This window comes from Ylistrum balloti, unplaced genomic scaffold (genome assembly GCF_031769215.1).
Source record: "Ylistrum balloti isolate Yb309-2 unplaced genomic scaffold, AGI_CSIRO_Ybal_v1 Utg369888, whole genome shotgun sequence".
Taxonomy (NCBI): domain Eukaryota; kingdom Metazoa; phylum Mollusca; class Bivalvia; order Pectinida; family Pectinidae; genus Ylistrum; species Ylistrum balloti.
Window position 1 is genome coordinate 137,831 of NW_026782022.1, and position 23,597 is coordinate 161,427.

General features: G+C 37.8%; 1 protein-coding gene and 1 pseudogene across 1 annotated transcript; one reads left to right on the plus strand and one right to left on the minus strand.

The window, feature by feature from the left end:
* Window positions 1–173: 173 nt before the first annotated feature.
* On the minus strand, window positions 174–5,467 carry LOC132546383 (uncharacterized). The gene is made up of 6 exons (XM_060210097.1): window positions 5,303–5,467; window positions 4,542–4,685; window positions 4,016–4,090; window positions 3,595–3,789; window positions 2,149–2,292; window positions 174–1,695 (listed from the first exon to the last, which is right to left on the minus strand). Exons 1-6 carry the CDS (start codon window positions 5,465–5,467, stop codon window positions 1,528–1,530), a joined length of 891 nt encoding a protein of 296 aa, XP_060066080.1. The 3' UTR covers window positions 174–1,527.
* A 10,416-nt stretch (window positions 5,468–15,883) lies between these two features.
* LOC132546390 (L-proline trans-4-hydroxylase-like) lies at window positions 15,884–21,037 on the plus strand (annotated as a pseudogene).
* The last annotated feature ends 2,560 nt before the right edge of the window (window positions 21,038–23,597 follow it).

Sequence of the window (23,597 nt, forward strand, 5' to 3'; positions counted from 1 at the left end):
TTGATAGGTGTATGTGGTTTGGATTAAGCTTTTGATGGACCATGTTGAAATCTTCAATAAGAACACCATGGTATATTTTACTTTGGACTTATGTTGGTGTACTTAATTGATCATTACTTTCATACTTATCCATTAAAAGCTAAATAAAGTAACAACAACTATATTTCTTCTCTGGTATCACCTTTTATTTTCTGACTTGACCACAAATAACATGATAACTGTAGATATTAATGCAAGTCTACACATATCCACCATGTACACAGTGCTACATATCATCAGAACATAATTTTCAATTTATCTTTCAACAAAATTTAGGATGCCTTTTGATCATGCTCATTCCTTTTAAAGCTGTATCCTTTGGAAAAGCGTATTAGTAGTAACATTGTTACTTAGTTTAAACAATATTGTTATTCAATATTCAACATTTCAACATATACATTTTCCTTCTACTAAGGTGGCTCTGAACAGCAATAGATTTGACTTGGAGTTAAATCTTCTAAGAAATATTCAGGTAATTGACGAGGCTGGAACATAATGCTCTATTATTACCAAAATGTAAAATCTAATTTAAGCTTTTTAATAACAATTTGGTATTCTATTGCATAAAGAATGTCCACATTTTATATTCATAATCTGCATTTGTCATCTCCTGGAAACCATAGTAAAAGATTAATAATTTTGAGCAACAAAACTGTGGATGAATGTTTAAATGGTAATGTACACAATGATGACTAAATGATCTAAAGATATCACACAAAAACACACAATCAAACAAAACCAGAATACATTCATTCCATGATGAACTACTTTACACAGTGTTATTGAAATTCAGATGAAGAGAGTTATGATCCCGACTAGATCTATTGAAGTCACAATTTATTATCATCACAATCAAGTTCCTAGCATTGAAGGGTGCTTATCTACAGTGTGTTGTGAATAGTGTGTAATTAAATACAGACAAACATTATATAGGTTTTATCATCAGAAGATAATTTTAAGTGAAATGAGTTTTTGACAACTGGTATTGGAGCATGAAACAGGTGAGAAAATATTCTTAGAACTTTTCCAGAAAACTTAAACTATTACATTTCAGACTTCTTGATCTAACAAAATTTACAATATTGAAAAAAACCCACTTATTCTTCCTTAAATATTACTTTAAACAATTTCATATAATTGATTAGTTGAATTGACATCAAGAAGTAAATAAGGCCACAGATAAATTGCAGATAGCAGCACTTTTGGTTAGAAAGTTTGAGTATCTTAAGTAATTAATAACAAATGACTAAAAAAAATCTAAAATTATTAACACAGTCATGTCCACGTTAAATGCAAAAAATATGGACAAAATACTACCACATACAACACCCAAAAATATTTCAAACCAAACACCAATTGTTGGACAGCCTGTTAAAATTTCACAACACATGCTGAGATCTTTACAGAATATTTCCTGAAATGTACTGCCAAGTGGTTCCCACATCACACTTCCTTTGATTGCACATTTACATCTACATGAGCACTAAATCATTCTGTTTTGGTTTGTTTGATGGCATTGATGGCCCTTGAGTAGCCAATGGCAGCATTGATGGACCAAATAGACATGCCAACCATCCCAAAATAAATGTGCCACTGTGTCCAGTAGTCAGTGGTCAGTTGAGTATACAGCTGTGCTGTCACCAGGAAGGCATTCACCTAGCAACAACAGAAAAACCATCAGTGAAATAAAAAGTCTGGAGTCAATGATCAGACCTCAACACTTCCAGTCAGAGACTCTAAAATGTCTTTTAAATACAATAATTAATATTACTTAATTAATCATGTACATATTATTCAATTTTGAATACAAATTGTTCAGTATTTATAAAATCTGCGGCTGGTGGATAACCATTCATCAGAAAATATTTAAGGAAAATTATATAAAATTATGTACAATTATTTGTTTTTGTTTAAACACTATGCAGACATGACTAAAACCTGATATCTTATTTCACAAAATTCCTTTCCTAGAAATGGTTAAGTTCATGCCATCCATATATCCAAGTCACTTCTGAAGAATATAAAGTGTGCGCGCAATGTCTGCTAATTAATGTCTTAAATGCCAAATTTGCAAGTATATGTTGTTGTTTATCTGAAAGTCATACTTACAATAAGTCTGATAGTAAGGAAGTTGACCTTGTCTGTTATGGACGGGAAGTTAGGAGTCCTCCCCGAGATGATGGCAGAATTGAAAATGAATGCTGCAAACATACGGATGATGCACAGATGGAGGCCTCGTAGTTTCTCTTTACACTGAAATAAGATCATTAGCAATCCTTGTACATCTGTAGTGTATTATGATAACAACAGAGGATTTAAATATAGATTGCAATTTCAAGACCAAGTACTCCTTCTAATGGCACTAAATTGTCAAGTTTTAAGCAGGTGGATGAAAAAAATCCAGGTTTATATAAATCCAGCTAGATACAGACCGGATTACCAGGTATGTAATCTATTAACATCTTATAATAATAATTGGAAAATTGTTTACTTGTTTTACTTATGTAATCTCTACCTAGTCAAGGTCATCTTTTTAAACCAACCTGATACATAGTGTTATCCAACAAGCTATGGGCAAAATGCTATATAGACTTTCCCAAATAATACAAACTTTTAGAGAAGCTATGTAAGGTTTTTGGACTTTTATGATAGGCAAAATGTAGGCCAGGGTCATTATTTAGATGCAAAAGGACCATCTGGTAATGACACCTCTAATACTGCCAGTATGTCAGGGTCATACTTTACCCTTTCTTTCTGATCATTAAGTTACATGTCAGATTTCAATCCTTATGTATCATATTTTTCCAGAAATAACAAAACACCTATTGAGCTCTATGAAGTTTATATTAACATACCTAATGGCACCTTACCTTTGCATGTTATATATGGTTCTCAGTTATACATATTAAAGTTTTTGAATATTAAATACATCTGAGCTTTGTGACATTGAAAGTGGATTAATGCTATTAACTAGAGGAATGAGATAGAATATAGGTTAAATACTACATCACAAATTTTGGTTGTTCAAAAGATGTTATTAAAAATCCAAGTTTTGCTGACACCTGACAAGTGTTTCTAATTTTCAGAGAAAACTTGTAAAATGAGGATTTTTCTCTTTTCAAAAAAAAAGAAAAAAAAAAAGAAAAAGGAACCTCCTGTATTTCCAACATTTTTTTCCTTCGGTCACCATTTTTGAAGATATCATCCATGTATTTTTCCAGCAATAAGCTCTGGGAACCAATGTACAAACCCAGACTTAGGATACCGGGGCAGGTGATCACTGGGCAATATTTTTTTTTTATTTTAATGATCAACACTAAGTACAAGTATCAGTTTAAAGGTTTATTATCAGGAATGGGTTTTTTAAGTGCTTCATAATTGTTTTTTAACTTACAAGGTACAACTTTCATCTAATTTACTCGTTCTTGAAACCATTTGATAAGGGGGAAGATAAGATTTTGAAATTATAAGTTTCTTTTTCAATTGGTTATCATCAGAAGTGAAATTGACAGACAAAAAAATTGACTGTTGCTTGGCAATGTCTTGTTTACATACCTGAAAGCCCAACATAGGTCCTGGGAAGGTAAAGAAGAGGAATGCAAACAGGAATGTCTGTACAAAATCAGAACCTAGGAAGAGATTCAGTGACCCATGGGAGGTTTTAGCTCCACCTAAGTCTGTGATGCTCACAGCATATATCAGGTTACCCAGCAACCACAGGCAGTCTCCATAGATACCAAAATTCAAGGCCTGGAAAAGAAATAGTTTATTTTATATTAACTATTTGCATTTATTTATCATTAAATTTATACCATATACATGTATCACTTCAAAAATCAGAGGAATAGTTCTGGTATCACCAATCATACTGTCATGTCTTTATTTATAAATTATGGTACTTAAGGTAGTCATGTGCACGTATTTCATCAGCAGAATTACTTTTATTGCACTTCCAAGAAATAACATTGATAAATACCGTTTGATTCCATGTAGTGCCAGTTTTTAAGTAGATGAAGCTGTGTGTTCTAGCCATGATATAAATGGACAATCCCTGAAATGAACATAAAGAGAAAATTAAGTCATGTATCTGTAACGAAATGTAATAAAAAAACAACTTCATGCATCAACTTAAATAATAAGCAAAATGATAATATTCAGCAGACTGGTAAATTGTTTTTGTATTGTCATTTATCATACTTTTAAACTATAGACTGAATTTGGTAATGCCTTTTTAGTAGAAAACTTAATATGTTTGGTAGAAAAAATCAGAGACTATAAAAGTAACACATGTTGTGTACATACCACGGACTTGTATACAAGTCCGTGGTACATACTAAGTTCAAAATGTTTATTTCTATTTAGTTAAAACATAGCCAAATTTACTATTCGGTAAAATTGTTTTAAAATATCAACAAAGAAATATAGCTCTCTTAACATTTTCAGGTGAACTTCAATGGATACATAACCATGCATTGATATTAGATTCTCTTATGTGTACATACTATGACTCTACCCCACAGAATGGATGTCTTTGCTGTGTTGTCTTTTGTGATCAATGCACAGCCACCAAACATTGATGTGCCTAGGACCATCAATCCAAACATCCGTAACATGTGGACATGTACCCCATCCACCACTCCATCCACCTGGCAATACAAAAATAAAACCATGTTAACAATTTACTTACATGAGTACACTGAAAGTTGATTCCATGCTGAATGGGGTGAAAGAAAACTAGATATGTCTATATAAAGCTGTGTTTATTCTATCAATAAATTGTATGTTTAAGATGTGTACTCGTGTATTTTCAAACTTTTCTTGTAAAAATGTGAGCAAACAAAGTAAATCAATTGATGACTCTGGTAGAATACAAGCCACAAAATGTAACTTGGGTACAGAGAGTTGGATTGTTGGGTAAAACTAGAAAGCCAGATGTCCCACATTCGAATCTTAACAGAAGTATTGAAATAAATAAAGACCTCTGTTATAGAACTATACCAATTTATTAAATTTCACTTCTATGTCCACATCCAACACTGAGAAAATGAGCAAAAACTGAGTTTCTTGAAATTGTCGCATTCAATGACTTTTGAGTTACTTATAACTAAAAAACAAATTGACATGAATTAAATATTAACTTGACCTGTATCTTCTCATATATCAACCACATGTAAAATTTCAACTGAAACATCATATTTTTACAGTATTATTTAAGCGTCCTGTGATATATCCAAAAATATAACATGCGTGGCGTTACCATCACCTGGAATCGTAAGTGCCGCTCTGGAAATAGAATACAAGCAAATGCAAACGCAAGAGAAATCAGTGTATCCGCTATCAACCAAACATTTCTTCCCCATGGAATGATAGCCAGGAAGAACACAGTTATCACCACAGAGAAGATATTATCTGCAAGAAATTCCAACATTTTGACCGGTAATGTTATAATTTCGAGCGGAACTTAAGTCGCCGACACGTTTAAAAATAAAGCTCGCCGCATAATACATTTCAGAGACCCAGATAGAAGGAAGCATAAAGTACGAGTCGGATCCGGCACAGCACCGGACGGATCAGTTTTAAAAGCTGTCTAATTGGATGGTCCAGTTGGTTCCAAAGTCGGATAGTAGAAGGAAAATAACAGAAGTTCGTTAAGCCGGAAGTTAAGATTTGTGCATCGCGGAGATTCTATTGTGAATTTTCTTACACCAAAGGAGGCAATAAAAGGATAGATAATTAAGTGTGAGTTTATTACTTATTTTGTAGAATAGCTGTAATTTTCTTCTAAACCACTTTCGATATAGAGAGATTCCCCACTGCTATATGCTGGTAAACCTGTAATGATTCGAGCGGATTATAACTGAATTTTCCCCATTTTTTCTACGTCACCGAGAAAAGACCCATCCCAAACTTCACAACAATATTCTAATACTGGAAGTATGTATGCTTTATAAATTTTGACTAAAGTTTGTTCATTCGACATGTATTGAAGTTTACGGAGAATACTTACCTGTTTCGGTGCATTATTATAATATTTTCTATGCGTGAACCCCATTTACAATTTTCATCTAAAAGTACTCCTAGATGCATATGAGGACCAACAAAGTCAACACTCACATTATCAAATTGGATTTCAATGACATGATCATGTTCAATGTTTGATATAAGTAAAGTTTCCGTTTCCAAGGGATTCAGTTTGATGAACCAATTTTCTGCCCAGTTGTGAATTTTAGATAGATCGTCATTGATTTTAATTTCTATAGTCAAAGCATAGTAATGAAGTATTGTCGGCAAATAGTTTGGAGAGACTCTCGGGATTATCAGCTATATCGTTAATATATGTAACAAACCAAATACCGGCGAGCCATGTGGAACACTTGCATTTGTAGATTTAACGGGATCTTATTTTTCCCTAAAAAGACGTGTTGCTTTCTATTACAGATAAAATTATTTAGACAGACTAGAAGTTTTCCACATATACCATAATTTGTTACTCTTACATGCAGTCTATTGAGCCACACACGACCGAATGCTTTGGAAATATCACACAAAACTAAACATATTTTCGCATGATGTATATGTTTATAATTTGATGGACATTAGAATGACCACGCTGATGAGTAGACAAGGTAAATCTCGGCAACATATGTAAATATATGTAAAAGTACTCACGGAAAAGGTAGGAAAATGTGAACAAGAAGGAAGCGAAAAACGAAGGTGTATGTTAACGTGGAACGAGCGTCGGTCAGCGATCCGGGGAATGAACACCGAAAAGATTGATTGCAATGACAAATGTTTATTTACAATGATGACAATAAAGAAATTAAATAAAAAACCCTATAATACCCACACGTCACACTCACTAATTCACTCATTCACAAACACAATTATTACAAGTTACAGTCTGTAGCTACACACACAACGACGAATGGGATCCTGGTACAGTTCCGGTGCACGACAGTCGCTAACCTGCAACCACGCTCAATCCAGAGCCAAGAGGTATAAACACATCAAGCAGCACCATGCTTGCTTGAAACTCCCAAATTGGCAAACTCACTGGTGTCCAAGACACGACAGGAATGCTGGGATGTACACACTAGTGTCCTTGACACGACAGTCATCCCAATAGTAGATATACTGTGACTCAGCCTCCAAGCAAGTCGCTGACCCTGGCCTACGTAACGACCCAACACATGTATTCCATGCTGACCTTGACCCTGGCGAAGAGAACTTATCCGGTCGGTCCTGACGCTGGAGTCACAATGAGTTGGCACAGCTGACTGGTCCTGGCTTGATAGCTGAGACTCCTAGTCCGTCATGTGAAGCTACAATAATACATAGTGGAAAATAATGCTGTAGTCACACAGATTCACTCTCACCTGGCATACTAATTAACCAATAATTAATTATCAATAATATAAATATTCATTAATATATTGTAAATATACGTAAATCAATATAATAAAGATAAAGGGATAAGTGTGCGGCTCCAAATGGCTATAAAAAACACGACTCAGCACAATTCATAGAAGTTGGCGTCTCACGGCTTCCATACTTTTTTTACCCAGTGCGCGTACACACTCCAACTAACGCTATAGCTCTAGCTCAGAGCTTCCATAGAATTTTAAAACGGACAAGAACCCTATATTTATTAAATAATTCTACACACAACAATCTATTATGCTTATATTATCTAAATACACCAGAAATCAATAGGAAGTATGAAATTATAATGATATAGCAGAAACACACCACAAAACAAGTGTACTACATGTATCAACAATAGTTACGCATGATTGGAGCGCACCGACACCTCGATTGCTTGACCCGATAGATTTGACGGCATGGATAAAATAATGCCAGAAAAAAAACATATGGAAACGGAAGAAAGAAACATAACTTACCACAGTCTGTCGCCTGTGCCTTGATCACAATATCGGAAACAGCTATATTTACATATCGGCTACACGAACTCACAAAACTGTGGACCGCAAACAAGTGTCCATTCCGTGCACAACCGGTCAAGCCCGTGACGTATATCCGCCCAGTGGTGCGGACAATTAAGAGTCCTTACACCGCAAAACAAAATCAAATTAAAACTTACCATTTATAGACAAACTATACATGCTTACGTGACAGTTTTCCCCCTGCTTTCGAAGAAAGTGGATACACTTTCTCATACTCACGGAACATGTATTCCTAGAGTCTGCTCAAACAATCCGCTCCAACGTTGTCGGAACCCTTGATGGCACGAATCCTCAATCTGTATGGCTGTAGGAGTAACGCCCATCTCATAAGTCTGGCATTCGCAGTTTTTGATCTGTGCAAGTAAGTTAATGGATGATGGTCCGTCTCAAGGATAAACTCTTTCCCATAGATGTAAGGTTCAAACTTCTGGACTGCCCAGACAATTGCCAAACATTCCTTTTCTATAATTGCGTAGTTCTTTTCCCTGGCAAGTAACTTCCTGCTGGCGTAGGCGACAGGCATTTTCTGTCCGTTTTCTTCCTGCAGCAGCACAGCACCCAAGCCAGTATCCGATGCGTCTGTTCGAAGAATGAAATGTTGCTCCAAATTTGGAAGTCTGAGCACCGGTTTAGCTGTTAGCATGTTCTTGAGAGTAGAGAATGCCTTATCGTGCACTTCGCTCCAAAGAACTTTATTTGGACATCCCTTCTTCGTCAGGTCAGTCAAGGGGGCGGCAACTGCTGCGAAATTAGGAATGAAACGCCGATAGAATCCGGCCAACCCCAAAAAAGATCGAACTTGTTTCTTTGTCTCTGGTCTCTCTGCGTTTTTGATGGCCGTCACTTTCGACTCTTCCAATTCCAATTTTCCATCACCAACAATGTGACCCAAACAAGTCAAACTGGAAAATCCAATCGAGCATTTTGTTGGTCTTGCTGTTAGCACTGCTGCTCGAAGCCTTGCAAAAAGATAGCGAAGTACTTCTATATGTTCTTCCCATGTGTCTGTGTAAATCAATATGTCGTCGATGAAGTTATCGATGTGTTCCATACCAACTAAAAGTTTCCTCATCAGCCTACTAAATGTTGCCGGGGCATTTATTAAGCCAAACGGCATTACCTTAAACTGGAAAAGGCCTTGTGGAGTTGAAAAGGCTGTCATCTCTTTTGCGTCTTCCGAGAGCGGCACCTGCCAATAGCCTTTACTGAGATCCAGTCTGGAGAAGTATCTTGCACCCGCTACCCGAGAGAAAATATCATCTGTGTTTGGCATCGGCTCGGCATCAAATACCGTGACTCGATTTAGTCTCCTGAAATCAATGCAAAAACGATTCGTCCCCTCCTTTTTCTTGACCATTACAACAGGAGCCGAGTATGGGGATGATGATGGCTCGATAACGTCCATATCCAACATCTTCTGCACCTCTTCTTTGATCATCTCCTTGGTAATATAAGGCAAGGGGTATTGTTTCACATGAACGGGAGCATCGGTAGTAGTCCTGATCTCATGTTGGGCGAGATTTGTCCGGCCTGGAAGATCAGTTAGCACATCTGTATAATTGTCCATGAGCTCCTTCACTTCATCTGCTTGTGCATTGTTCAGGCCTCCAGAGATTTCAACATCTTCAACATGTTCCTTTCCCCTATCACTAGGAAGGGACTCCAGTCTGCTGGGAAAATCCGCGTCCCCCTGAATCTCCTCACCATCAGCAACAACACTTGCTATAGTATTTGCAAGAATTCCCTCAGTATCTTCCGCAACATTGTCCACTGGCTTCATGTACTTTTTCAACAGGTTAATATGTAGAGTCTTGATTTTACCGTCCCTGTTCACACGATAGTCGAACGGTCCGACTTTCTCTACAACGTCGTATGGGCCACGCCATTGCATCAGTAACTTGTTAGCTTTTGTCGGCAGAAGCACTAACACTTTGTCGCCTGGTCGTAGCTCCCGTGACTTGGCTCTCCTGTTGAAGTTCCTTCTCTGAACTCGCTTGGCATCCTTCAAGTGATCCATTGCAACTTGGCATGTCTCCTCCATCCGTTCCCTCAAATCCATTACATACTGATAAGTCGTTTTGACGTCGTCATCTGGAATCTCTTTCGTTAGCAGTTCTTTCAGAATCATCATCGGTCCACGTATCGCTCTGCCGTACAATAGTTCAAAGGGTGAAAACCCCAAGCTTTCCTGCGGCACCTCCCTATAAGCGAACAAGAGGGCATTGATGTATCTATCCCAGTCCTTGGGTTTCTCAGCGGCTATTTTCCTTAGCATCTGTTTCAGTGTACCATTGAAACGCTCGACTAACCCGTTGCATTGAGGATGATATGGCGTTGTCGTTAGTTGGCGGATCGACAATAGTCTGCTCACTTCCTTCATTAATCCAGAGGTAAACTGGGCCCCTTGATCGGACAACATCTCACTGGGTACTCCAACACGGCTGAAGATATCAACCAGTGCCTCTGCAACGCGCTCAGTCTCAATGCTTCTAAGTGCTACTGCCTCCGGATATCTAGTCGCGAAATCCACCACTGTTAGTATAAACCGGTTGCCACGGTCTGTTGCAGGTTCGAGAGGACCAACTAAATCCACCGCTATCCTCTTGAAAGGCGTATCGATCAATGGCATACTGCCGAGTGGCGCTTCCGGTACTCGGCCTTTAGGGAAGGTACGTTGGCACACATCACGCGAACGACAGAACCGAGTCACATCGCCCTGCAGACCAGGCCAAAAAAACTCTGCAAGAATCCTGTTAGTCGTTTGTTTTGCTGCCAGATGTCCCGACATAATCGACTTGTGAGCTAGTTTCATTATCATCTGTCGATACTTCGTTGGTACGACTAATTGTCTAAACACCTTTCCAGTTGCAATCCCAGGGCTTCTGAACTCTCGATATATTAATCCCTTGTGGTAAAACAGGGAAGACTTACCCCCATCATCGCGTTCATAGATATCCGATTCCTTTGCCAACTTACGGAACTTCTCCAGGGTACCATCGCTTTGCTGTTCCTCCTTCATCTCCTTCACACTACCTAAACTCGTCATAAACTCCGATACCTGCAACGGTTTCAACGGCTTAGCTTTCCTTTTGACCTCCGCTCTCGTCTGAACCGCATTCAACGAATCAAGCTGCCACTTCTCATCTGGTTGTCCTACCGGAAGGGAATCCTTAACATTTCCAATAATCACATCGTACAAGGGTGACTCTAACAAGAAGGCTTCAGTATCTCCGTTAAAATATGGCGTGTTGATCTGTACGTTGGCGATTTGGCATACAAGACGAGAACCATCAGCTAAAATGTAAATCTTGGTCTTGTCGGTGATATTCTCAGGTTCAACGAGACTACGTCTCACTCCTACCTCATCACAACCCGAATCCCGAAGAACGGTGACAACTTTACCGCCCACACGTCCCAGCACCACCGGCATGGAAGTTGTCTCCTTTGTATTGCAGGCGAAACTCATCTTCGGTATGGTGTTGGCGCCACTCGTGTTCCCTTTATCTTTTACCATAGAGGCTGCCTGACCTTCTTTCATCTTGTCAGATTTCTTCTTCCGGCAATCTGAAGCAATATGTCCAACCTTTTTGCAATAGAAACAAGTCCTCTCCTTGGGCAAGTCGCTTTGAACCAATTGTAGATTTCCCAGGTGTAGAACTTGTTGACGGCGAATGTCCTGAAGCTGTTGCCTTATGACTTCCTGCCTTGGTTCCCTTAGAAGATATCAAGTTTGCCGCTTTCGTTCTTCTTGCCTCTGCATATTGATCGGCCAGTCTGGACATTGCATCAAGGGACACGGGAATCCGTTCCTTCAGGAACAACATCAGATCCTGGTTACATACCTGTAAAAACTGATCTCTCAAAAACAAGTCTTTCAAGCCTTCATAGGTCTTGTTAGTGTCGGCTAGTTCGACCCATCTCTCCAAGTAGTTTTCAAGGCGAATGGAAAACTGTGAAAATGTTTCACTTCCATCGGGTCTTGATATTCGGAAGCTTTTCCTGAATCCTTCCCCTGTCATATCAAATCTCCTCAGTAATGCCTTCTTAAGTTCGTCGAAATCCAGAGACTGATGGACTGGTAAACGAGAAAACACCGCTAATGCATTACTCGTCAAAAGAGCGCTAAGGTTAGCTCCCCATCCATCACGTTCCCAATTCTGTACCGTTGCGTACCTTTTGAAGCGCTGGATGTAAGCATCGATGTTGTCCTTTTCTTCATTGAAGGCAGGTAACTTGGGACCCTTCTTTATTGTATCTCTAGGATTGGTCTCCCTCCGACGTCCCGATTTGTCCCATTCAGATTGATACTCCTGTCCTGCACGAATTAATTCCATTTTGCGTTTATGTTCTTCTTCTGCTCTCCTGTCAGCCCGAGCCTCTCTCTCCTCGTCCATTTGCCTTTGCATCTTTTTCTCTTCCCTTTCTCTTTCACGGTCATCTCTTTCCTTGGCTTGCTGCTCTTGAATGAACAATCGTAGTTGGTCGCCTTCAAGTTGAAGTCGTTTACCTGCTTCAAAAATTGCTGAAAGAGAGGACATTTTCAAAACAACTAAATCACTAGACTGCAAGAGATAACCAACACATACAATATTCAATACAACCAGGCATAAGAACTTACCGGAAATCATGCGTCATCCTTGCTCAGGCCAATTAACTCACCTCAGAGTTCCTGTATAGAGTTCCCAAATGCCAACGTTAAGAAGAAAATGAAAGTAAAGGAAATTTGGCGGGAATCTGTCAAACAATCTAGACTTTGAAACCAATCAAACAGGATTCTATTCCCGAACAACTAACTTTGGCTAATCCCACCGCTGCCACCAAGTTGTTAACGTGGAACGAGCGTCGGTCAGCGATCCGGGGAATGAACACCGAAAAGATTGATTGCAATGACAAATGTTTATTTACAATGATGACAATAAAGAAATTAAATAAAAACCCCCTATAATACCCACACGTCACACTCACTAATTCACTCATTCACAAACACAATTATTACAAGTTACAGTCTGTAGCTACACACACAACGACGAATGGGATCCTGGTACAGTTCCGGTGCACGACAGTCGCTAACCTGCAACCACGCTCAATCCAGAGCCAAGAGGTATAAACACATCAAGCAGCACCATGCTTGCTTGAAACTCCCAAATTGGCAAACTCACTGGTGTCCAAGACACGACAGGAATGCTGGGATGTACACACTAGTGTCCTTGACACGACAGCCATCCCAATAGTAGATATACTGTGACTCAGCCTCCAAGCAAGTCGCTGACCCTGGCCTACGTAACGACCCAACACATGTATTCCATGCTGACCTTGACCCTGGCGAAGAGAACTTATCCGGTCGGTCCTGACGCTGGAGTCACAATGAGTTGGCACAGCTGACTGGTCCTGGCTTGATAGCTGAGACTCCTAGTCCGTCATGTGAAGCTACAATAATACATAGTGGAAAATAATGCTGTAGTCACACAGATTCACTCTCACCTGGCATACTAATTAACCAATAATTAATTATCAATAATATAAATATTCATTAATATATTGTAAATATACGTAAATCAATATAATAAAGATAAAGGGATAAGTGTGCGGCTCCAAATGGCTATAAAAACACGACTCAGCACAATTCATAGAAGTTGGCGTCTCACGGCTTCCATACTTTTTTACCCAGTGCGCGTACACACTCCAACTAACGCTATAGCTCTAGCTCAGAGCTTCCATAGAATTTTAAAACGGACAAGAACCCTATATTTATTAAATAATTCTACACACAACAATCTATTATGCTTATATTATCTAAATACACCAGAAATCAATAGGAAGTATGAAATTATAATGATATAGCAGAAACACACCACAAAACAAGTGTACTACATGTATCAACAATAGTTACGCATGATTGGAGCGCACCGACACCTCGATTGCTTGACCCGATAGATTTGACGGCATGGATAAAATAATGCCAGAAAAAAAACCATATGGAAACGGAAGAAAGAAACATAACTTACCACAGTCTGTCGTCTGTGCCTTGTTCACAATATCGGAAACAGCTATATTTACATATCGGCTACACGAACTCACAAAACTGTGGACCGTAAACAAGTGTCCATTCCGTGCACAACCGGTCAAGCCCGTGACGTATATCCGCCCAGTGGTGCGGACAATTAATAGTCCTTACACCTCAAAACAAACTCAAATTAAAACTTACCATTTATAGACAAACTATACATGCTTACGTGACAGTGTACTCTCCCAAATATAGTAGTGAAAACTGGAAAAACGAAGGTGTGCATTTCTCCAATAAAGTAGTGGAATAACTAGGATTTACTTTTCTCCAATATTCAAGTGAAAACTGGAATAACGTGAATGATTCGGATAATGAAGGTGTGCCTTTCTCCAATAAAGAAGTGAAAACTGGAATAAATTGAAAACTGGAATAATGTGGGCGTGCTTTTACCTACATAGTAGTGAAAACTGGAACAATGTGGGTGTGCTTTCACCTATGTAGTAGTGAAAACTGGAACAATGTGGGCGTGCTTTCACCTATGTAGTAGTGAAAACTGGAACAATGTGGGCGTGCTTTCACCTATGTAGTAGTGAAAACTGGAACAATGTGGGCGTGCTTTCACCTATGTAGTAGTGAAAACTGGAACAATGTGGGCGTGCTTTCACCTATGTAGTAGTGAAAACTGGAACAATGTGGGCGTGCTTTCACCTATGTAGTAGTGAAAACTGGAACAATGTGGGCGTGCTTTCACTTATGTAGTAGTGAAAACTGGAACAATGTGGGCGTGCTTTCACCTATGTAGTAGTGAAAACTGGAACAATGTGGGCGTGCTTTCACCTATGTAGTAGTGAAAACTGGAACAATGTGGGCGTGCTTTCACCTATGTAGTAGTGAAAACTGGAACAATGTGGGCGTGCTTTCACCTATGTAGTAGTGAAAACTGGAACAATGTGGGCGTGCTTTCACTTATGTAGTAGTGAAAACTGGAACAATGTGGGCGTGCTTTCTCTTATATAGTAGTGAAAACTGGAACAATGTGGGCGTGCTTTCACCTATATAGTAGTGAAAACTGGAACAATGTGGGCGTGCTTTCACCTATGTAGTAGTGAAAACTGGAACAATGTGGGCGTGCTTTCACCTTTGTAGTAGTGAAAACTGGAACAATGTGGGCGTGCTTTCACCTATGTAGTAGTGAAAACTGGAACAATGTGGGCGTGCTTTCACCCATGTAGTAGTGAAAACTGGGATAATGTGGGTGTGCTTCCACCTATATAGTAATGAAAACTGGAATAATGTGGGTGTGCTTTCATCTATATAGTAGTGAAAACTGGAATAGAGCACGTCAGTCCCGAAGAAATCAACTTCATTTTTTAAAGGATTTCGACCAGGTAAAAAATGACAATATAGAATAAGGTCACCTGAACTGTGTATACTTCAGAAATCTCAACTTTGATGTTATTGTGAAAAGTGCACGGCCTTTTTCTAGCTGGCATATTAAAATCCTCGGTATCACGAGAGTTTAGTGCATACAAGTCTCAAATTGTGAGGTGATATGTTTGTGTAAACATGGTGTATTTATATATAGGGATGAAACACACTGTTATCGTAGATATTTTGGTCAAAGTTGACAGCCTTGAAGCAAGTCAGTCATATCGTCAGATAAATAACTGATCCACGATTATATAAGTACCTATCGTGTTGTTGATGATTGTATTTTGAATGCTTTGACTGTTTACAGTGAGAGAAATAGAGGATACCACATAGCGATGTCTAATAACTCTGGTGAGAAAGAAATTTTTATATTTATATATTCTTGACACTTACCAAGTGACCGACAGGTCAACCATTTCGTTCATTAATCCAGTTTTACTATCAAATGACAAAAAATATTTATCAACTTTCAGAGTTCATTTTCAGTGAAACGTTTGAAGTAAATGAAGATGTCAAGCGGGTATTTGATGAGAGTGGGTTCATATTGCTTAGGTGAGTGCTTATGTTACACATTTATAATTAGCTGATTTAGGTGACATTCACGTTGTCACAATATTTGCATTCACAAACAAATACACTGAATGCAGAAGACCTGCCTTACATTAATAGTACAACATGTTGCTATGTTACCATTTTTTGTATTACTGACACAGACATATCCATTGTATCTAAATGTTTGTATAATGCCTAATTGAACGTTAACATGCATATATAGGCATATTGCTGGCATACGATTTCTCCTCTGTACAATCTGGTATATTTGACTCAGTAGGATCTTTATACAACGATCCATCAAGCATTTTATCCAACACGAAAAAGCCCTTACACTTCCACCATTCTTTAGTGGGTTCCGTTTTATATATTTTAATTTTACTAGACAACTTTCCGTATAAGTAATTTTTGGTCATTTTAAAATGTATGTCGACATTCTGACAACCAGTTTTCTCTTAGTTACATACTTGTTTCTATAGCGTATTACGTGTATGTAATCACAATATACCGTTTCCATGTGCTTCCTTTCTAACAGTACAGGTCGTCAACCCATTCTTGCTAAGGCGTCAATAAACGCATTTCGTCCTTAAAAAGAAAACACGCTGTTTGAAATTTCTGGAAAAAGATATAAATGTACGTGCAAATGACGAAATGTTCCCTTAGCACTGGCAAGAATCGATAATTCATCGACCAGTATAATGCTTATTTTGATAAAGTACACGTGAATAGCACTTTTTCATTCAAATTAAGAGTTAAATTAATTACACGGCATTATACAGCGTGTCTCATCCTTCTAGGACTCGCCAGTGAAGCTAAGGGCCTAAGTTTTGAAGCTGAGGAATATACGAAGTGATCGAAAGAAAAGTCAAGGAAGGTGCACTAGCTTCATAATTCAATAAATTTCGTAATTTTCTTATATCAGATGATTTTAGAACAACTTTAAGTGCTTGACATGGTGTATGTTCTGAACCACTATTCGACTGAGTCAAACCTCCGGTACTGAAAATCGTCCAGCAGTGTCAACCACCTGCAATCTAAAAGATTGTACAAACGACACACAAGTGAATAGACGCTACATACACGTTCTTGACATCTCTTTTTTTATTTTTAAGGGGTGTCTTGGATAAAGAGGAATTGTTCAAAATTGAACACACATTAACTGGATCAGACGCTATCACTAAACACACATACCTGGTACGTTGAATCCGGAAAACTTAAGTGCAGCCCAGAGTGCTCAATCTCAATACTGTAAACTTCGTGGTGCTGAAATTTCCGTTTTACAAGAAAACTTCATTTTCGTTTGCATTTTATTTCATGGATAAATAAAATATCTAAAGTGAAGTTATATAATTTTTATAAATGGAATTTCTTCGGCTTTAAGTAATCTGCATTGACTTCGACTGTAATGGTACTGACGTTGCTAGTTACCTACTTTCTTCTTTTGTAACCAAGGATACTCACGATGGTGACAGAAGGACCGATAAGATTATGTGGTCCTTTCCAGGAAATGACGTCACAGGAATGGTAGCCCGAAGTGAAAAGATCGGTGGAACAATGGAAAAGGTGAGATACACTTTGACAACATGTACCTTGTTATCCACTGATGTTAGCTAGCTTGAGGGATGGCATGTAGGGTTGGATTTTATTATTTGTTATTATTCTTAGTACAAGGCCTCTAGATCACCTTACCACAGACGGAGGATGCTACCTTACAACTCTTCATGTTGTTTTCTCTAGATCTCCTGAGCACGGATGGATGTCGTAACGTGAAAATACTTGATGTTGGTAATTCCAGATCTCCTTACAGTGATAGAGGTTTCTACCTTTCGCGCCATGACTGTGGCCTTTCTAGACCTTCTTACCACTGATAGAGGTTGTTACCTGACGCCTCATACTTATGGCCTTTCTAGTCCTTCTTACCACTGATAGAGTTTGTTACCTGACGCCTCATACTTATGGCCTTTCTAGACCTTCCTACCACGGATAGAGGTTGTTACCTGACGTCTCTCAATTTTGGCCTTTCTAGACCATCTTACCATGAATGGAGGTTGTCACCTCATAATTCTGGACTTTCTAGACCTCCTGACAAGGGATCGAGATTGTCACCTGACGCCTCATAATTCTATCCTTTCTAGACCTCCTGACAAGGGATCGAGGTTGTCACCTGACGCCTCATACTTATGGCCTTTCTAGACCTCCTTACCACGGATAGAGGTTGTTACCCGGCACCTTTTCATACTGGTCGTTTTATGTCTCATTGCCAGTTAAAGTACAACTTTCAATAAATGTTCAACATCGATCACTACGATTTTAATTATCAAATCGAATAATGCAATATTTTCCCTACACATTTATGATGTGGCGTATTTATTTATCGTCAGTTGTTAGGAGGGGAGGTATACCACTACCACACAAAGTTGATGATGAAGGAAGCTGGAACAGGGGCCAGATCTGTGTGGCATCAGGACTACGGGTTAGTATGTTCAAATTGCTTCGATTAGTATTGAAAATAATTATGCTTTTCTTTCATTCAACATAAATTTTAAAAACTACTATATTATATATATATATATATATATTGCCTTGGACCCCCTGTAAAAGTTCAATATTTATTAACTTTTCTTATGATAATATTACTGCCAATATTTATGAATATATTCTATCATAATAGCACAATTACCTTTAAATAACATGTAACTTCAACTAAAATATCAAGTTCAACATATTTAATGTACATCAATATATATATGAAATTTCGATACTCCATGGGTTACGATCACTTTTGCTCTCTGCGCCCCTGGAACATGTCATGGCAAAATTGAAGGTTCCATGTGCAATACTTTGTGGAAAAGACGAAAAGACTAGTTTGATTCTTTAATGTACATCAAACGAATCTCGAGGTCGCATAACAGGTATATAGTAATTTCTTTGAAGTTGGTTGTCGCTTTTTTTTGTAATCTTCAAAGGGAGCATATCAACCTGTGATTGGTCAGTTTTTTCTCCTTGAACCAATCAAATTACTTCACTTTGCTTGTGCCTTCACATTGCCATGATATGTTCCATGGATGCATAGAGAGAAAGAGATTGTAACCCCTGGATTATCGAGGATGGAGATAATTGGTTGTAACCTCAAATGACCAGGTCGTTACTCATGTCTGGTCTTTTACATGGTTTTACAGGACACATTTTCACTACATTAAGGATGACATGATTCTTTTCTAATCTCTAAACCAGGATTTATTATTTTCATTTATTTATTTATTCATCAATTTACTTTTTATCTCTAATTATTTCTTCCTTATTTCCAAAAAAGTAGTATCTCTATGGAAACCTTTACCCTGACATGGGTACCGTCTTCATTGCCTTGGACCCCTGTAAAAGAGATAACAGTTGCCTACAGGTAACAATCCATTATCGTAGGTTTGATTAGATGTTACATTGATAAACGTTCTGTCAACAATTATGGTCTTTTAAGAACAACCTTCCGATGTATTGGAGATGAGTGCACGTGTTATTTACGTGTTTTTTGGAGGCTGCAATATGTTCGTGCAAATCTCTTTGTGGTACCGATGCCGATTTACATCGTTACTAATCTGAGGTAGACTGCCGAAGACACCCAGCAGCTAACACAGACGTTACACTTCCACAGATCTGAGCGTTAGGACAGGAACAAGTCACTACCATATTTATAGATTCCGATATGGCTCGGTCAGGGACTTCACATAAAGCCTTCCTCACCTGAAGAACACTCAATTTACAGATAGAAATGAGGAGGTAGTGTTAGGAAAAAATAAGAAAGGACAGTTGTTTAGAAAGAAGAGAAAGTATTAAATTCGAAATGCAGTTGCCCCTAACTGTCATGCAACAGATGAAGTATCATCAGTGGAATAAGTTTTCATTAAGAACAAAAATATCAATTGTATAGCTTACAGATAAACTGTTAAAAATCGGTCTCACACCTTAATGGTGTGGGCAACTCACTGACGAATCAGTATCTGTACAGAATGTGCTGTGATAAGAATGTGCTTAACAGTGATATGATTTCAGGTTCTTAGAGGGTCACACAAATGCGGACGACTGGAACACCACCGGGTCATAGGTCAAATGGGATGTGACGAGGAGAGAACGCTTCAGATACAGAAACGCTGTCCTTTGGAATACATAGAGATGGAACCTGGTTACTATCGCTTTGTTGTAACTGTATAACATTGTCATTTATAGGAAACGTCATCGTTAGATTCAGGTTTTATCGCATTACTAATTTACCATGATATGGAAGGTATCGATGTTTGTAGCTGAATTTGCTATTCGAGGTTAGCAGGTTGGTACATTAGTGGAGGGGAATATTTTGGATTTCAATGAACATGTTATTACATAATCAGCAAACATATTTAAAGTAAGCAATATAAGATATTACATGTGAACATTATATATGTGATAAATTATAACCGCAGATTCGCGATGCCCATACTAGAATGTGCATGTGAAATACGTCCATAGCGAGCGCTAATACCTTCATTTTTAGCCGTATTTTTAATGTATTAAATGCTATTTGTATTATAACCGATCAGGTGATGCCCTCTTCTTTCATTGTAACCTGATCCATTCGAGTAGTGATAACACTAGTAACAGGAGGAGATGGGCCTTCCTGACTGCCTATAACAAAGCCAGTAACAATCCTATTATAGATCATCATCATCCCCGGTACACACCGCTACACAAGGTAATCACTACATATAACTTAGAGAGGTGATCACGACAAAAGTGCGATTTGAAACCTAACCAGCTCGTTCTGTACAAACAAAGAAATGGTGAAATATTCAATTAAATCACCGTTTATTGCTCATAAGAAAAAAATATTCCAGCCCTTTTAAGCGGCCATATCAAACGATTACATTCATTACAGCATTGAACAGGTTATACATTTCTTCCTACTTGTTAACTACAGGTTCCAAACTCTGCTATCAAGTCATGCACGAATTACACGGACATGGATGGGAAGCGTTTCCTTGGACCGGAATACAAATCTATTCTGCCATCAAATTGATATAGATGTTTTCCCAATGAAAGTGATGGAATAAAGCGTGATGAAGACATGCTTGATGAAGTGAAAACAGAGAAGCTTGCCATGACTTTTAATAGATGAAATGTTTTGATGTTGAAATGTCTTTTGGATGTAATGAAGCATATTATTCTGATGGTAACAAATCAGCCATTGTTTAAAGAATGTTGTATTTTAAGTAAGTGACAAAGGACCAAGACTTGCTTTCTGTCGAATTTACGTCGTACCTCACACCCTAAAAACGATATACGGGCTAAAGTGACAAGCAGTGATCAGTATAATAGTATTACATGGGAACACTGGTGATTTTCTCGTATGGAACTTAAACATTACATTGCAAAAAGAATTCCAAAAACAACTTATACGTAACCTATACATAAATAACATGACCTGAAAGTTACATGAAAAGATGTATCATCTGATGGCGAGATTTTTGTGAATCACAACTAGCCAATAAAATGAAGTGAGATTTGTACGATGTAAATCAGCTGTTTCTTTTATGAAATATTCGAGATATTACTGATATTACCGAGACACTACTGAAGGACATTTAATCCCAAGGTTTGCCATAACCTGAATGCCACGGTTTGATTCATTGGATTATTGGCACCGTTAAAAATGTATACATGTACTTGACGTTCTTCTGAAATTATCAGATATATAAAAATAATGAAATGTATTAAATCTTTGGGCCAGTGCACTATCCCATCTCGACTGTGACATTTTCCCCAATCACTTTGAATTTTCCTCAAGTCGCCTCCTTTGTTCTAAAATTTAGGTCCTGTGCATTGTTGAAGAGCCTTAGATGAACGAAACAGCTGTAAGATGCAGTTTAAATAATTTTGTTCTACTCTATCTAATTCTAAGCTTGCATTGAACTTTTCTATTCATTTGTGTGTCTTTTAGACAATCTTGGACATTCATGCACTGTGTTCTCATCTATCTGAAAAGATAGATTACCATCGGTATTGTGTTTTTAGTTTCAAAAGAGAAAATATTCATCTTGTGTAATTCTCTCCTACCCACACTCATGAAAATAACTTTTCAACTAAACAGAACAATTTGAAGTAAATATTATGCATTCGATTTATGCATTGCTAATAGGCAAACTAAAAAGGTGCATTCTTTCACTATGGGTAACGAATTATGCATGGTCACAAAAGAAAAAGCGAATGGATGGGTGGATATGTGCACAAACTGGCTTATCAATTCATAGGCAACTCTTAGTGAACAAAAAAGTTGGAAGCTGTATACATAAGCACATCTCTGTCCGAACGTGGTTGAGAAAAAAATGCTAATCCGCCTTTATGAACGCACAAAAGACGAATCTTGTTTCACAGAGGAATATATTAAACGGTAGGTGTTTTAGTTTCTGCCCACAATTTAACACAAATATGTTAAAGAAAACTAGATCCTATGTGATCATTATTGTGCTATTAAATTCTGGGAAAAAAATCTGAAAAAGGCATAATTAGAATTAGTTTCTCACAAAGCCATTGATTTGTCGTGATTTTTAATGAATTTAGTTTACTAGTTCCTTACTGATATGTCCACGAACACGGATTTTTGTCACCTAAATTGATAAAGTAGCAAACATCCAACTTCGAAGTAATTTTAAGTCGTTTTGAAGATACATATTTAAAAACATTTTCCCGCATTTTTCGTCACTAAACTTAATTATTCCCCTACTGTTATAAAAGAAATGCGGACGGCAGTACGATGAATGGCTATCAGCAATACGGGAGCATATTTGGCGAAAGACACGTCTACATCCAATAGGAAATGTACCAATAGTGAAATCGTGATGATGAATGAATTTTCAATGAGTGTAATGACATGATCTTCAAAGAGGTTATTCTGTTCCTGTCGTTAGAATTCGATACAGAAGTTCCAAATTGCGAATCAAACTGTATACAACTCTAGGAGAGTGATCTTAGGGGCTTAAATTGTGAAACCTAAAGACCAAAAATCTGACGCGCGACAGACTCTACAGCAGTCGCTTTCTTCGAACTTTACAACCCGATCTACAGTAACAAATTTCCATTAAAATGCCATTAAGCATTATGACTTCAATTTCTGTTTTGGTGGAAATGTACATAGCATGTGGCGAGGTTGAAACTTTCTGGTGTTGTTGTATTGATTTAGTGTTTAGATTACGAATTTTTTGACTAAGAAGTATTCTCTTGTTGATAATACTGAAATATAAGCAAGTTTTTCGTGCGTATCATACATCCTTTAGCTATTATGTAGATACATATTTTCACGCATGAAAAAGCTTTTAACTGTTTATTTGATGTTTATTTATACCTTTTTAAGTTGCTGCAATATCTCAATTACATTTTGTGAGTAGAATTCATTCAGGTAAATACATGGAAAGAACAACTGCATTAACTTCACTGATATCATACCTATACTGATAGCAGCTACATTAGATAAAGATAAGTAACAAGTATACCAGATAATGTGATGATGTATACACCTGTTACTGACCACATAGTACATAATGGTGTTTTACTGACCATACACTACATCAGCTCAGATCAGT

What these genes read in the sequence shown, in the direction of transcription:
- LOC132546383 (XM_060210097.1), bottom strand. Translation starts at nt 5,467, where the DNA reads ATGTTGGAATTTCTTGCAGATAATATCTTCTCTGTGGTGATAACTGTG. An exon ending in GACCTATGTTGGGCTTTCAG is followed by an intron (nt 2,293 to 3,594) that starts GTATGTAAACAA and finishes ATCTTATTTCAG; the next exon opens with TGTAAAGAGAAACTACGAGG. An exon ending in TCCTTACTATCAGACTTATT is followed by an intron (nt 1,696 to 2,148) that starts GTAAGTATGACT and finishes TGTTGTTGCTAG; the next exon opens with GTGAATGCCTTCCTGGTGAC.